Genomic DNA, 14,107 nt, shown 5'->3' on the forward strand with positions numbered 1-14,107 from the left:
TTTTGAGACAGAGTCTCGTTCTGTTGCCCAGGCTGGAGTGCAGTGGCATGATCTTGGCTCACTACAAGCTCCGCCTCCCGGGTTCACGCCATTCTCCTGCCTCAGCCTCCCGATTAGCTGGGACTACAGGTGCCTGCCACCATGCCTGGCTAATTTTTTGTGTTTTTTTAGTAGAGACGGGGTTTCACCGTGTTAGCCAGGATGGTCTCGATCTCCTGACCTCATGCTCCACCTGCCTCGGCCTCTCAGAGTGCTGGGATTACAGGTGTGAGCCACCACTTTCTGGCCAGAACCTCAATTTTTAATAAACAACCCAAGATTCTAACATGGCAGGTTCATGGATCATGACCACAAATCATTTTCTAAAGTTATTTTTGTTAACTTACTGAGATTTCAAAATAACTTTAAATTTTTAATTACATTTCACGATTTGAAATTTGTATATTGGCTGGGCACCATGACTCATGCCTGTAATCCCAGCACTCTGGGAGCCTGACGTGGGTGGATCGCCTGAGGTCAGGAGTTGAAGACCAGCCTGAACATCGTGAAACCTCGTCTCTACTAAAATACAAAAATCACCTGGGTGTGGTGACAGGCACCTGTAGTCCCAGCTACTTGGGAGGCTGAGGCAAGAGAATCACTTGAACCCAGGAGGTGGAGGTTGCAGTGAGCCGAGATTGCACCATTGCTCTCCAGCCTGGGTGACAGAACGAAACTCCATCTCAAAAAAAAAAAAAACAGAGAGAGAAATGTATATATTAATGCCATTTCTTGCCTCCAATATAAAATTAATATATTTTAATGTATTTAACAAATTCAAGAATATAAAATTGGAGTCATACACTATTATGTTACAACTTGGACTTACTAAAATCCATCTCTTGCCTATACCTCTAAAATCTCTAAAAAATTGCTCCTTCACAAACCTGTTAAGTTTTTACAAATAATACAAATGACTTATGGATAAAAGTGCATGAGGGAAAAAAAATTCATGGGAAAACTAAAATGAATGCAATTTTAAGTATGACATTATTGGGAAGAAGCTTCATTTAGCTGATTGTTTTATACATGCCATATGAAGAGACATAATCTTTTAAAGAGTAATGAGACTTTTTTTTCCTTTGCTACTGTGTGTATAATCTTTAGTAAATCTAGGAGCTTTTAAATTTTAGGGGCAAGTTTTGAAGGGCTTTTTGGGTTTTGAGATGAAATTTTGAACCCAGTGGCCAGAAGAGTGTATCACTACATTATGGCAGGGGAAAACTCAGGAGGGAACTTACCAAATACCTTGGTTTACATCCAGAGATACCATGATAACTTTGTTCTCTTGATCTGCATAGTGTTTCTCAAGCCAGATTCCACAGATGTGTTTTGGAATATCTAAGAGTTCTTTTTGATAATTTTTAATTTTATGATTTAATTTTTTTAATGACCTCAGAAATTAATAGATGCATATGATGGTTCATCTCGATGAATAATTTATAATAGAGTACTATCCCTATGATGTCATTGCCCATGTTTACATTTAATTTTGTCATGGCATTAGCACCACAGATGACAATTTTAAAAAACAGTAGTCAATTGTCCAGGCACAGTAGCTCACGGCTATAATCCCAGCACTTTGGGAGGCCGAGTCAGGAGGGTTGCTTGAGCTCAGGAGTTCAAGACCACCCTGGCCAACCTGGTGAAACCCTGTCTCTACCAAAAATACAAAATCTCCAGCCTGACCAACATGGTGAAACCCTATCTGTATCGAAAAATACAAAAAACTAGCTGGGTCTGGTGGTGCAGACCTGTAGTCCGAGCTACTCGGGAGGATGAGGTGAGAGAATTGCTTGAACCTGGGAGGCAGAGGTTGCAATGAGCCAAGATTGTGCCACTGCACTCCAGCCTGGGTGACAGAATGAGACCCTGCCTCAAAAAACTACCAAAAAAACCCCCCAAAACCAAGAACTTCGCCCGGTGTCGTGGCACACATCTGTGATCCCAGGTAGGAGGATTGCTTGAGCCTGGGGTAGGGGTCAGGGAGCAGAGGTTGCAGTGAGCCAAGATTGCAGCACTGTATTCCAGCCTGTGTGACAAGGTGAGACTCCGCCTCAAAAAAAAAGAAAAAGAAAAGAAAAAAAGAAAAAAAAGAAAGAAATAGCCATCAACTTAATTTGTAGGATAGGTATTTCAGCCAAATAAAGGCCAGGTGCTATCATGCATTACTATGAATAAAAGTTTCACAGTTCAAATAGAGAAAAATGATGACAATGTAGAGTCATCACACTACTGAGCATAGTCTTGCCAAACTCAAAATTAAATGAACTCCTGCTAATTTTACTGTTTTAAGGTTAAATTATATAGTCAACATTACTGAATAGAATAAGATTGCTATTTAGGGTTTGTTGAAAGGAGGAAGTAAAGGAATTCTAGGAGGTGAAAATGTGAATGCATTTCATTTTTCCTTTCTTTTCCAGTTCAAATTATCCCCCTCTCAGCTGTCTTCTGGCAGGCAGCTGGATCTGAGTAGAAGTCTTGGGCTTTGGGAAAGCTAGTGTTCCAGTTCCATATTGCTGCATAACAAATCACCCTAAAACTTGCTGTCTGAAAATAATTTATTTGTCACAGCTCTGAAGGTTGTTAGGTTCAGCTGAGTTTTTCTTACTTCACTAAGGCTGGGGTCATCTGAAGTCTTCTTTAGTCACCAGTTTGGAGCTAGGATGATATGACCAAAACATCACTCTCTTTCCATTTGGCCTCTTCATGTGATCAGTTTAGGCGTCCTTCAACATGGCAGTCTCAGGGCATGGCAGCTGGCCTCCTCCAAAGCAAGCATTCAAGAAACTCAGGCGAAACTTAAAAGACTTCTTAGGATGTAACTTCAAAATCCCAGAAAATTGCTTCTCCCACATTCTTTTGGTTAAGCAGATCATTAAGAGGAATAGATGCACTTCTGAATTAGAAAATAGCTTCCTGCATACAAGGGAAGAAGTCAATAGAGACCGCCTTGGAGATAGGCTACCAAAATTTGAGATTTCTCTCCCCTGACTTGAGTGAAAGCCTAGAAAATCTGAGAGAGCCCCGAGCAAGAGCAGAACAGATTGTCAGCAGAGCTCAGCCTATACAAATCTGTGGATTACTCCCTTTACTCCTCACCCCAAATAAGGTGGATAAAGTCTCCTTTGCCTCCACTAGGTGAGGGAATGGATATACAGTGTTCTGTTAAAAGAAGGACTCTCATATTGACCTTCAAACCAAGCCCATCTCTATTTGTTTATAGGAAATATGCTTAATGCAAATTGATAAAGATTGAAAAATGGGCCAGGTGCGGTGGCTCACGCCTGTAATCCCAGCACTCTGGGAGGCTGAGGTGGATGGATCACCTGAGGTCTGGAGTTCGAGACCAGCCTGGCCAACATGGTGAACCCCGTCTCTACTAAAAATACAAAAATTAGCTGGGCGTGGTGGCAGATGCCTGTAATCCCAGCTACTTGGGAGGCTGAGGCAGGAGAATTGCTTGAACCCAGGAGGTGGAGGTTGCATTGAGCTGAGATTGCACCACTGCACTCCAGCCTAGGTGACAAAGCAAGACTGTGTCTCAAAAAAAAATAAATAAATAAAAAAATAATTACTTAAATAATTTTAAGAAAAAAATTATATAATAAATTTTAAGTACAGATTATATAGTTTCTATTTTTTATCATAATTTGGTGAAACCAGAGGTAAAAGGTGAGGAGGAATAAACTTACGTGGCAATTAGAAACATATCTTTTGGATCAAACAGGAAAGAAAACTGAAATAAAGCAATTAAAATGAGAACATTTTGGATCAAAATTCTTAGACACATTTAAAGCTATACCAAAGGAAAATCTATAGCCTTGAAATGCCTTTATTATTTAAAACAGATGAAAATAAAGACATGTAGTACTCATCTTGAGAAAGCTGGAAAAAGATAAGTAGAAGTAAGGTGTTTGGAATTAATTGACATGAAGTAAGGGAAAATACATACAGTTCTGTGGCAATAAGCTTGAAAACAAAAAGGAAAGTGATTGTGCCAACAAAATATAGATTACTAAAATTGACAGAAGTGAGAACTTGAATTAGAACAGTTACCATAGAGGTATTACAAAAATGAGTAAAAGTGTACAACTGATAAAATTACCAACAGATTCACAGATAGATTACTCCAAATGGGTTCACAGTTCATTTAAAAAGAGACAGCTAGTTCCACTTACTTACACTCTACCAACTATTGAAAAAGAAAGTTCCGAGAAAGAGTCTACAAAAGCAAAATAAAACATTTAGGCCAATTTTACTTACTACTACAAATGTAAAAATTTGAAATAAAATGTTAACAAATGAACTTTACCATTGTATCAAAAGAATAATACTTATGATTAAACAGAATATATTCCAGCACAGAAAGCATAATCCATTGCATCAGCAAATTAAAGGGGAATAGCTTCACGAACATATGGACATACCAGATGCAACAGCAATTAGTGTTGAACGCTTAAGATTGTATCACTTTCTTCATATGAGTTTGTTACCTTATGAATGAAATATTTCCCCCCACATTCATCTCTAGCAAGAAAATAAATTGATTCGTATGAAGAAAACTAAAATCTTGGAACATGGAAGCATCATACCTTAAGTAAGACAAGCTCATTAAAATAGCAATTTTTATGATTAACATATTAATCAAATGTAGTTAAGTTATAGTCTCATTTTTTTCCTGATAATTTGTAGGGGTTGTTGGAGGGAAGAAGTGTGGTATAGGACTTTATCCTTTCTATCAACTTTGTTAATACTTTTTAATTTTTATTGATCTCTATTTCCAGACAAGGTCTCAGTCTATCATTCAGGCTGGAGTGCAGTGCCATGATTACGCCTCGCTGCAGCCTTGAACTACTGGGCTTAAGCCATTCTCTCACATCAGCCGCTTGAGTAGCTGGGACTACAGGCATGCACCATCACACTGTTACTACTGTTAAGGCTTATCTCAGTTACTCAAAAGGCATGGGAACCCATACTTCTCTTGCATTGATAAATTTGGGGGTTAATAAGTGATACTTTTAAGATAATTTAGCAACTTGGTCTCTTTAACATTAAGACTTAAATTTGTTTGGTTCAAACATATTTGGGTCAATGCCTGTTGAGAAGCCAGTATTTCAAATTTGTTATGGTAGCTTGCTGAATAAAATATTGGCTATAAAAGTTGCCTCCCAGTACATCAGTGTAGCATTTTGCAGTGGTGGAGTCTGCTAGAGCCATGAGCTAGGGGGTGATGTCTTAATACTAGTAATAGAGTGTGTAGTACAATAATGACCACATTATTATAAAAATAAATGAGCCAGTGAATCAGTGTACACACACTGCAGAATCATCAGGTAAGTCCAGAAAAGTTGACTTGCTAGAGCAGTAAGTAGGAGAGACAGAACCTGAACCCATGTTTGTTATTCCAATCTAGGGTCCACCACATGTGATGAAAGTTACCTTTCTTCATTCTTGAGTTTTGTTGGGCGTGGTGGCTCACGCCTATAATCCCACTTTGGGAGGCTGTAATCGCAGCACTTTCAGGGCTGAGGCGGGCGGATTGCTTGAGTCCAGGAGTTCCATACTGCTCTGGACAACATGGCAAAACCCTTTCTCTACTAAAAATACAAAAAACTAACCGAGCATGGTGGCATGCCTGTAGTCCCAGCTACTCGCGAGGCTGAGGTGGGAGGATCATCTGAGCTTGGGAGGTTGAGGCTGCAGTAAGCCGAGATTGTGCCAGTGCACTCCAGCCTGGGCAACAGAGTGAGACCCTGTCTCAAAAAAAAAAAAATTACGGAATTATTTTTTTTCTTTAAAAAAAAAAAGCCTTGGCCAGGCGCAGTGGCTCACGCCTGTAGTCCTAACACTTTGGGAGGCCGAGGTGGGCGGATCACGAGGTCAGGAGACCAAGACCATCCTGGCTAACACGGTGAAACCCTGTCTCTACTAAAATAGAAAACATTAGCTGGGCGTGGTGTCAGGCACCTGTAGTAATCGGGAGGCTGAGGCAGGAGAATGGCATGAACCCGGGAGGCGGAGCTTGCAGTGAAGAGAGATCATGCCACTGCACTCCAGCCTGAATGACAGAGCAAGACTCCGTCTCAAAAAAATAAGGCCTTAAATATTTATTTGAATTCACATTTATTCAAATGGATATAGTTGAAATTGTAGCATGTAATAGAAATTATTAAGATTTTCATTTTAACGCATAGCAGACTTTACCACTTCAGATTTTGTCTGTCTTTAGAAGTCAAAATTTTTTTTGAAAAATTTCTTGAAGATCTTAACAATGACAAGAGTTGTCTCTGGCAGCAAAACAGACTTCATTGTGACTTCAAGGGACAGCCTATAGCAATCAAAGCTTAATTAGGTTTCTTGTTCTTTTCAGTATTTAATTGCTTGGATTAGATTATTGATAATGTGAAACTTGAGGGAATTCTGACAAGTGAATTCTCAGTTTTCCAGAATAGCTAACCAACTATTTCTTACCATTCACTGAACTGTTGTCCAATGTAAACTGCTTCAGATTTGAACCTTAAGGTAAATGTCACTATATCCTATTTCTAGTTTCTGTAGTTGTCCTCCACACAGGCAGGAGTTCTTCATTTATTAAAGATTTATTTTGAGATATAGGTTACTGCTTTCTTCTCAGTTACATCATGGGAGAGACAAAAGACTTAAATGAAGTTTAGAAATTCATTACATCCATAGTAATTGCCTTTTATTGAGAACAGACATTGAGACTTGACTGTTATTAGCCCATTTACTATGATGTAGAAATTTTCTGTTAGAAAGGGCTGATGACTGGAAATTTTATGTGTCCATTTCTTTATGTTTGAAAAGTTTACTTTTTTTTGCTTCTTTTGTTTTAGTCTATTTAATGTCCTCTTTTGTTCCTCTTCTTCCGCAGACATTAATTGCAAACCTTCTATGTGATAGGCAGAGTATTAGTTTACTAGGATTATAGAAAACTTCCTTAAAGTTTTCCTTATGATGTGGGAGACAAGTAATGGCTGCCCACAGCACATGTGATACATTTTTCTGACAGGTAAGAATCAGGTGTTGTGAAAAAATAGGATAAACTCTAGGTTAGAGCTGGAGCTTAGTCTTCCCACAAACGTTGATGCTAAGCTCAAGCCACGGAAGGATGCAGAGGAGGATACAAAATAGTCTTTTCTACTCTCTATAGCTTTAACCATGGTTCTACGTAGTCATGGGGTTTATTTTGAGGGAAGATGCTATTTTTCCTGTTTCCAATGCTATGTCTTACTCTATTTTAATTGCGCACAATAAGTGCAGGAGATTTTAAAATTCAAAATACAAAAGTAATAATTTTATTTAAGGGGAAATTTTCAGATTGAAAAATTGTAAATAAAGTGCTGGTCGAATATATGCATTTCTATACTACACTTATACTTGTTTCTGTTTATACTTGCACATGGTATTTATATTTAAAGAAGATTTATAAATATATACATATATGCTATATATATAATATTAATAATATACTCTGTATATTCTCCTCTGGAACTGCTTTCTGAATATCCTGAATATTTCAGGGTCAGATTATCTTTATCTTTTTAGATCTTTGCAGTTGCACTCACAGAAAACACTGCTTCTTTGGGAACTCGCCATCTGGATACCCCACCTTATAGTATTTCTCATTTGCAGACCACTGGGACATTCTTCTTTGTTTACTGAAAGCCTTACTCTAAATTTAGTCTTCCTTTCCACTTCAGCTGCTACCTAGGTTACTTATGTGATTAATTCATCTATAGCCTTGGCCTTGAATTTTATTGATCTCATCTCTAGTGATTGCCTTTTCTCCACTTTAACACTCAGTCTTATAGCCCACATTTGGGTCCTTGTCACCCAGAACTGAGTTACTTCTGAAGTTATCAGTTCACTTTGATCCACTAAACATCGTATTTCCTATATTTTTATGTTTTCCCATTGTCTGCTTTCAACTTGTCTTTAACAGAATTTCCAATCCATATTATTTATTTCTTTATCAATCCTTTCCTAAATTTATTTTCTTCCCTCACCGCGTTATCAGTCTTAAACTTTTTTTTTTTTTCCAGTATCCTCTAATTCCTCTCCCAGCTTTCTTTTATCAAACCAGACTGAAAACTCTCAACTCTTTATTTTTCTAGCTGAGCACTACTGGCAAAAATCACAGAAGCAGTAACAAGCACTGTCAGTTTATTGTTATCAGCTTCAAATGGACCCACACAATTGGTCATAATTCTATTATTTCTAGTTCTCTCATTTTTCGCAGAGGTTACTAAGGCAACCAGCCACCCTTCTTACATCTCCAGTTTTCCACATTTCTTGTCACATTCAGCAGATGACTTGGCATTTCATTTCACAGAGAAAGTGGAAATCCTCAGATGAGAACTCCCAGTGTCCTTCCACCAAATCTACTCACATCTGCACTCATTCTGGTTTGTTTGTTCTTACTGTTTATAATGGAAAGAGTCTTGCCCTCAAGGGGTGGGAAAATCATATGCCTCTAGAAACCAGGTGGATAATATAAATATGTGAAGCCTTAGGGTAAGAGTAGGCTGTGGCCTATAGCAAATTGATAAGAGCTATCTAAAATATTCAAGTTGTTAATACTCTGTATCAGCTGGAAAAAAGCCTGCCTTGATGAATATGGCCTCTGATCTAAGACTAATCTCCACATCTAAGCTGTGGATCCCATATCCTGAAGCCTTTTTCAGAAGTATGCTTCATTCCCCTGAATATGCCCCCTTTTCTCCAACAGTAATTCATCTTTTGCTGTTAGTTGTTTCTTATCAATATTTGAATGTTGTCAAGCTTGTTTCATCTTTTAAAACCTTTATTGACCCTGTTTTCTTCTCTAGCTACTAGATTTTCTCCACTTTTACTGTTAAACTGTAGAAAGAGTTGCCTACTGATTTGGATTTGATAAACTTAGGTTAGAGTCCTCACTCTACTACTTATGAGCTCTGAGACTTTCCAAGCCTCAGTTTTTTTCATCTGTGAAACTGGGGATAATTTTTACATCCCATCATAAATTTAAGTATTAAGTCAGACAATGTATATAAAATAGCCAAAAACAAGCACATACTGAGTATTTAGATATATTTGTTTTAGTCCCTGGCACTCTACCTTCTGCCCCTACCCCTGAATACTCTAAAGGCTTTTTGTTGGTTCTCAGTAGTATTTCTTAGTACCAATCAGTAGTGTTTCTCAATATTATTGACTGCTTCAAAGCACTGTCTTCCACTGTTTTTCCTGACACACACCCCTGGTTTACCCATTGTTTCTGCGAATACTCCTTTGGGTTTTTTGGGATATCTGTTTTTTGCCCATCCTTTAATGTTTATAATCCTTGTATTTATTTTCCTCCAAATTCTGTCATGGCGTTTGTACAGTTATTAAAGTTGAACTGTTAATTTGGCTGTGATCTCTTTGGAAGCCAAAGCAAAGAGGAAGCATTATAACAATATTAATTTATAGTTAATCAGCATTTACTATGTTACACATTTTTATAAGTGCTTTACATGTATTACTTGATGTATGCCTCACGAGAACTCTGAGGTAGGAGACCAGAATAGAGAGGTAAACTAATGTGCGCAGAGTCTTACTGCAGGAATTCAATTTTAGACAGTTGAATTCTGGAGCTTGCCTTCCTAGCCATAACACTACACTCTCTTCCAAAACAGTGACCTGATTAATGGTGTTTAGAAGGGTAACGCGTTCTTCAGAAGAACTAGAGATTCTTGTAGGACTTAGGTCCGAAATGATGTATGTGATGATCCTTCAGGAGGTGATAGCGTATCCTCAGCTGTAATTTCAGAATAAGTACCATGGTAACATTCCATTCTCATGGAAAACTTCATCGTAGAACAAGAACATAATACCATACAAAGCAAAATACACTGAATATAGTTTTTCCGTAATTGCTTCTCTTAAATAGCCCTTCGATAGAAATTTGGGTACTGAAATATCAAAGTTATATTTAATAGTTTAAAAAGGACAGAATTGTCTTACTCATCTTTGTATCTGTAGTGCCTCATCCAGAACCAGTCACACAGAAATGATCCAGTCAGTATGTGTGGAGTGAATATGACCTGATTTGGCTGGTCAGCTACTTAAGCAGTAATGACTTCACACAGGATGCATTTAACATGCCAGCTTCTGAAGGTGGAGTTGATGATTGGTTGCAAGATTTGATGAGTTCAAAGAAGGAAAATAAGTAGGAATTTAGTCCCATCTCCTTCCCCTCCCAGTTTCCCATATTTAATCATTTCTTTATTGTCCTTTATTTCATTCTTATTATATACCTGGCAATGTTTAAAGTGGTGGAGGTCCAGCAGTGAGCAAGACAAAATCCCCACCCTTAAGATGTTTACACTTTGGTAAGATAAAGAGAAAACTAATATGATAGTAATGATACAGTGAGATCAGTGCTCTGAAGGAGACAACATTTAGATTATATACAGGTATTCAGGCAGTGGGAACAGGTTAGAAGAAGCATTAGTGAGTTCAGAGAACTTCAGATCTCCATTAGGTTTGGAAAGTGAAGTGTGAATATTAGGAATGGTGAGAAATGGGGCTTGTAGCAAGCAGCACCAGATTGTAAAGAATCTTGTGACCAGCTTTAAGGTTTTTACTTCCGTTGCTCTTCCCATATCAGCAATGCCTTTCTTACATGCTGCTGGCATGGGAAGAGTAGAGGGAAGAACAGTGTAAAGACGTGTTTTGAGGGTCACACGATTCCTTTTTTGCTGAATACCAAAATTGGAACTGCATGATTAATCTCTTCAGTAATGATTTTTCATTGTAGATACTGATACCCATATGACTTTTCATCTCTAAATTGTAAACTCAAGAACAAGAAGTGTATTTTATTCACTTCTGTATCTTTAGCATCTGATAGTAACTCAGTAAATGTTTTTTAAAAGCCATTTAATATTTGTAGTCATTTTATGTTTTAGCCTAGTAACTAAAACATAGTTGTTGTATTTTTTAATTTGAAACACAGTTTAAGTTTTAAACAACTGAGTTTACAGACCACTGTGAACTTAAGATTACTTGCCTTTGAGTAGGGAAAAATTACTAAATTTAAAAATCGAGGAATTTTTTTGTTGTTTAATTACAAGGACAATCACAGCTCGACAGAAGACTTCAATACAGAATTTGGTCAACTATTTTAAGTGTTTGGTCTGAAATGTGTTATTATTCCTTTGATTTGTAGACATATGAGGAAGATAGAAAAAACTACTCTGAAGTTCAAATTAGATGTCAACGTTTGGCCTTAGAATTAGCAGACACAAAACAGTTAATTCAGCAAGGTGACTACCGCCAAGAGAACTATGATAAAGTCAAGAGGTAAGTAGTTAAAATGGCTGTGGTAGTAGTTCTCCATTTTAACGTGCATCAAAGTCACCTGAGTTTTTACCAACAATCAATTGTTAATTTTACTTTTTACCTTCTTCTTTGCACAAGTGCATGCAGTTTTAGCAGTTTGTTGGGTTTATATTGTATTTTTATATTGGTTGTTTTTGTTTTATTTAGATGTCACTGCTGTCTTAAAATGTAAACAAAGATAGAAACCCAATAAAATCACACGTGTGTAAATATTTTTTCAGTGTTGTTTGATGATTGTTTTTATGTAATGGAATCAATTTAAATGCTTAACAGTTTTCCCTGAAGTTTTTTTCAGCTGTTCCTTCCTGATAGAAGACACATACTCTCTCAAAAAGAAAAAAAAAGACACTTTCTGAGAATATATTTCCTAATATTTGCTACTAAGTAGCTATAACAAATACCTTTGTTTAATTGGAATATTCTTTTCTGTTGTTTGTTCAGTAATTTAATGAGCTACTACTTGCCTGTGTGTCCCTGGTACATCTCTTTTCATTCTGAGCCTAAGTTTCATCTTTTATGAGATTTTGCTAATACAGATAGCTGTACTATATAAACTAAGATCAAATAAATATTTATGAAAGCCTTTAAATATATATGTACTGTGTATGTAATATAAATGGAATGACCTTACCTTAATTGTTCACGCCACCTGAAATAATTCTTAAAATGTGGTAGTCACTCAGTGAATATTTGTTAAATGAATGAATGAATGAATTATTTAAATTGCATAATTTAAATTATAAATTACATAATAACATATGTGAATTTGCAAAGATTTGTGGATAGAAGATTGGCATTTCTACTCCCATTATGATTGACACATGGTATTTCTTAATAAGTATGTGGTATTATGCCAAAATATGATAATTATTGGAGCTTTAAATCCTTGAGAGCTCTTCTCAGTGGGCTCTAGAATACAGCTGGAGTCCAAAAGAAGCATTTAAAAATAAAGTAGAGGCATGGTGGCACATGCCTTTAGTCCCAGCTGCTTGGGAGGTTGAGGTGGGAGGACTGCTTAAGCCCAGAAGTTCAAGGCTGCAGTGAGCTATGATCATGCCACTGCACTCCAGCATGGTGGCAGAGTGAAACCCCATCTCTTAAAAATATAAAATAAAAAAGAATAAAAATTAAATAGATTGTGATGCTAAGATGATACCAGTTGGTATTTTGATGTCCCCACTGCCGCTATCAATGACTGATACAATACAAAAAGGGAAAACTAAAATGCGCAGTCATCAGAATAATCCACCAGGGCCATGGATGCTCAATGAAACAAGATGAGTCATGAGTTGTTAATTACTGAATTTGGGTGATGGGAGCGTGAGTGTTCATTATATCACCTCTATTTTTACATACGTTTTCATTTACTATAATAAAAGCTTAGGAAGGAAAATGTAGCCTTGATCAAAAGCTTGATAAGCATCTTTATGGTAGAAATTTAATAGTAAAACAAGAAAGGACTCAAACTATGACCCTTTTTAGTTCACTCAGTAGAATGAATGAGTTTAAAAACATAGACAGGTCATGAAATATAAGATAAACTGGGGAAGAAAAAACAAGCCTTTTATGCCCTGGGTAAATTCTCACAAATGTACAAAAGAAACAGGTGTGTGGATGTTAATTGTGTCATTATTAAAATAAATTCAAAGGCTTTTCAGAAGCAGAATGGAAAATAAATTGAGATTTATCCTGCAATATAGTTTTATGTAGCAGTTAAAATCATTAAATTAGGTCTGAATGTATCACTTTTTTTACTAGTAGTTCCTTATTTTCTGGCATAACATAATGTTCCTAGTTTTGGTTTTTGTTTGTTCGTTTTGTAATTTCATTGCCTCAGCTTTTTCTCTAAGAAGTCTTCATCTCTTTTAGTGGGGAATGCTATTTAGAAATTAAGATTTGGATGCTGTGGTCATGGCTACATTGGTCATTATTTCTAGGCCCTTTGAGTAGGCAGAGACAGTGGAGGGAGAATGAGGAGGAGGCTTAACACACTATGGATGAGATCATACTGATACTTCTTTTTTTTTTGAGACAGAGTCTCACTTTGTCACCCAGGCTGGAGTGCAGTGGCGTGATCTTGGCTCACTGCAACCTCTGCCTCCCAGGTTCAAGTGATTCTCCTGCGTCAGCCTCCCAAGTAGCTGGGACTACAGGTGTGCACCACCATGCCCAGCTAAGATATATATATATATTTTTTGTTTGTTTGTTTGTTTTTGTTAGTAGAGACATGGTTTCACCATGTTGGCCATGGTTGGCCAGACTGGCCTTGGTGATCTGCCCACCTTGGCCTCCCAAAGTGCTGATATTACAGGCGTGAGCCACTGCACGCAGCCCACGTTGATACTTCTAATTCCAATTCAATGCTGCAACAGCCAGTTTGAAGAGGTGCCAACTGGCTAAATATGGCAAACTTGAATATCACAATAAATAGTGACAATGATGAATTATAGTCCATTAAATAGAATAAGAGTTTTTAAGTACAGGCTAATAATAAATACAGAAAGAGGATCTTAAAAGTTTTTTTTTTATTTTTTATTTTATTATTATTATACTTTAAGTTCTAGAGTATATGTGCATAACGTGCAGGTTTGTTACATATGTATACTTGTGCCATGTTGGTGTGCTGCACCCATCAACTCGTCAGCACCCATCAACTCGTCATTTACATCAGGTATAACTCCCA

At 37.2% G+C, this 14,107-nt stretch overlaps 1 protein-coding gene across 1 annotated transcript in view; it reads left to right on the forward strand.

The window, feature by feature from the left end:
* The window catches only part of PIBF1 (progesterone immunomodulatory binding factor 1), a gene marked incomplete at its 5' end in the record, with an annotated part of 241,996 nt that overhangs the window by 30,320 nt on the left and 197,569 nt on the right, over nucleotides 1-14,107 (forward strand). Inside the window, one exon of the mRNA XM_017889428.1 lies at nucleotides 11,252-11,385. Within this exon, the coding sequence (XP_017744917.1) occupies nucleotides 11,252-11,385 (134 nt within the window). The remainder of the gene's footprint in view (nucleotides 1-11,251; nucleotides 11,386-14,107) is intronic.

This window comes from Rhinopithecus bieti, unplaced genomic scaffold, assembly GCF_001698545.2.
Source record: "Rhinopithecus bieti isolate Rb0 unplaced genomic scaffold, ASM169854v2 scaffold_17962, whole genome shotgun sequence".
Lineage (NCBI taxonomy): Eukaryota > Metazoa > Chordata > Mammalia > Primates > Cercopithecidae > Rhinopithecus > Rhinopithecus bieti.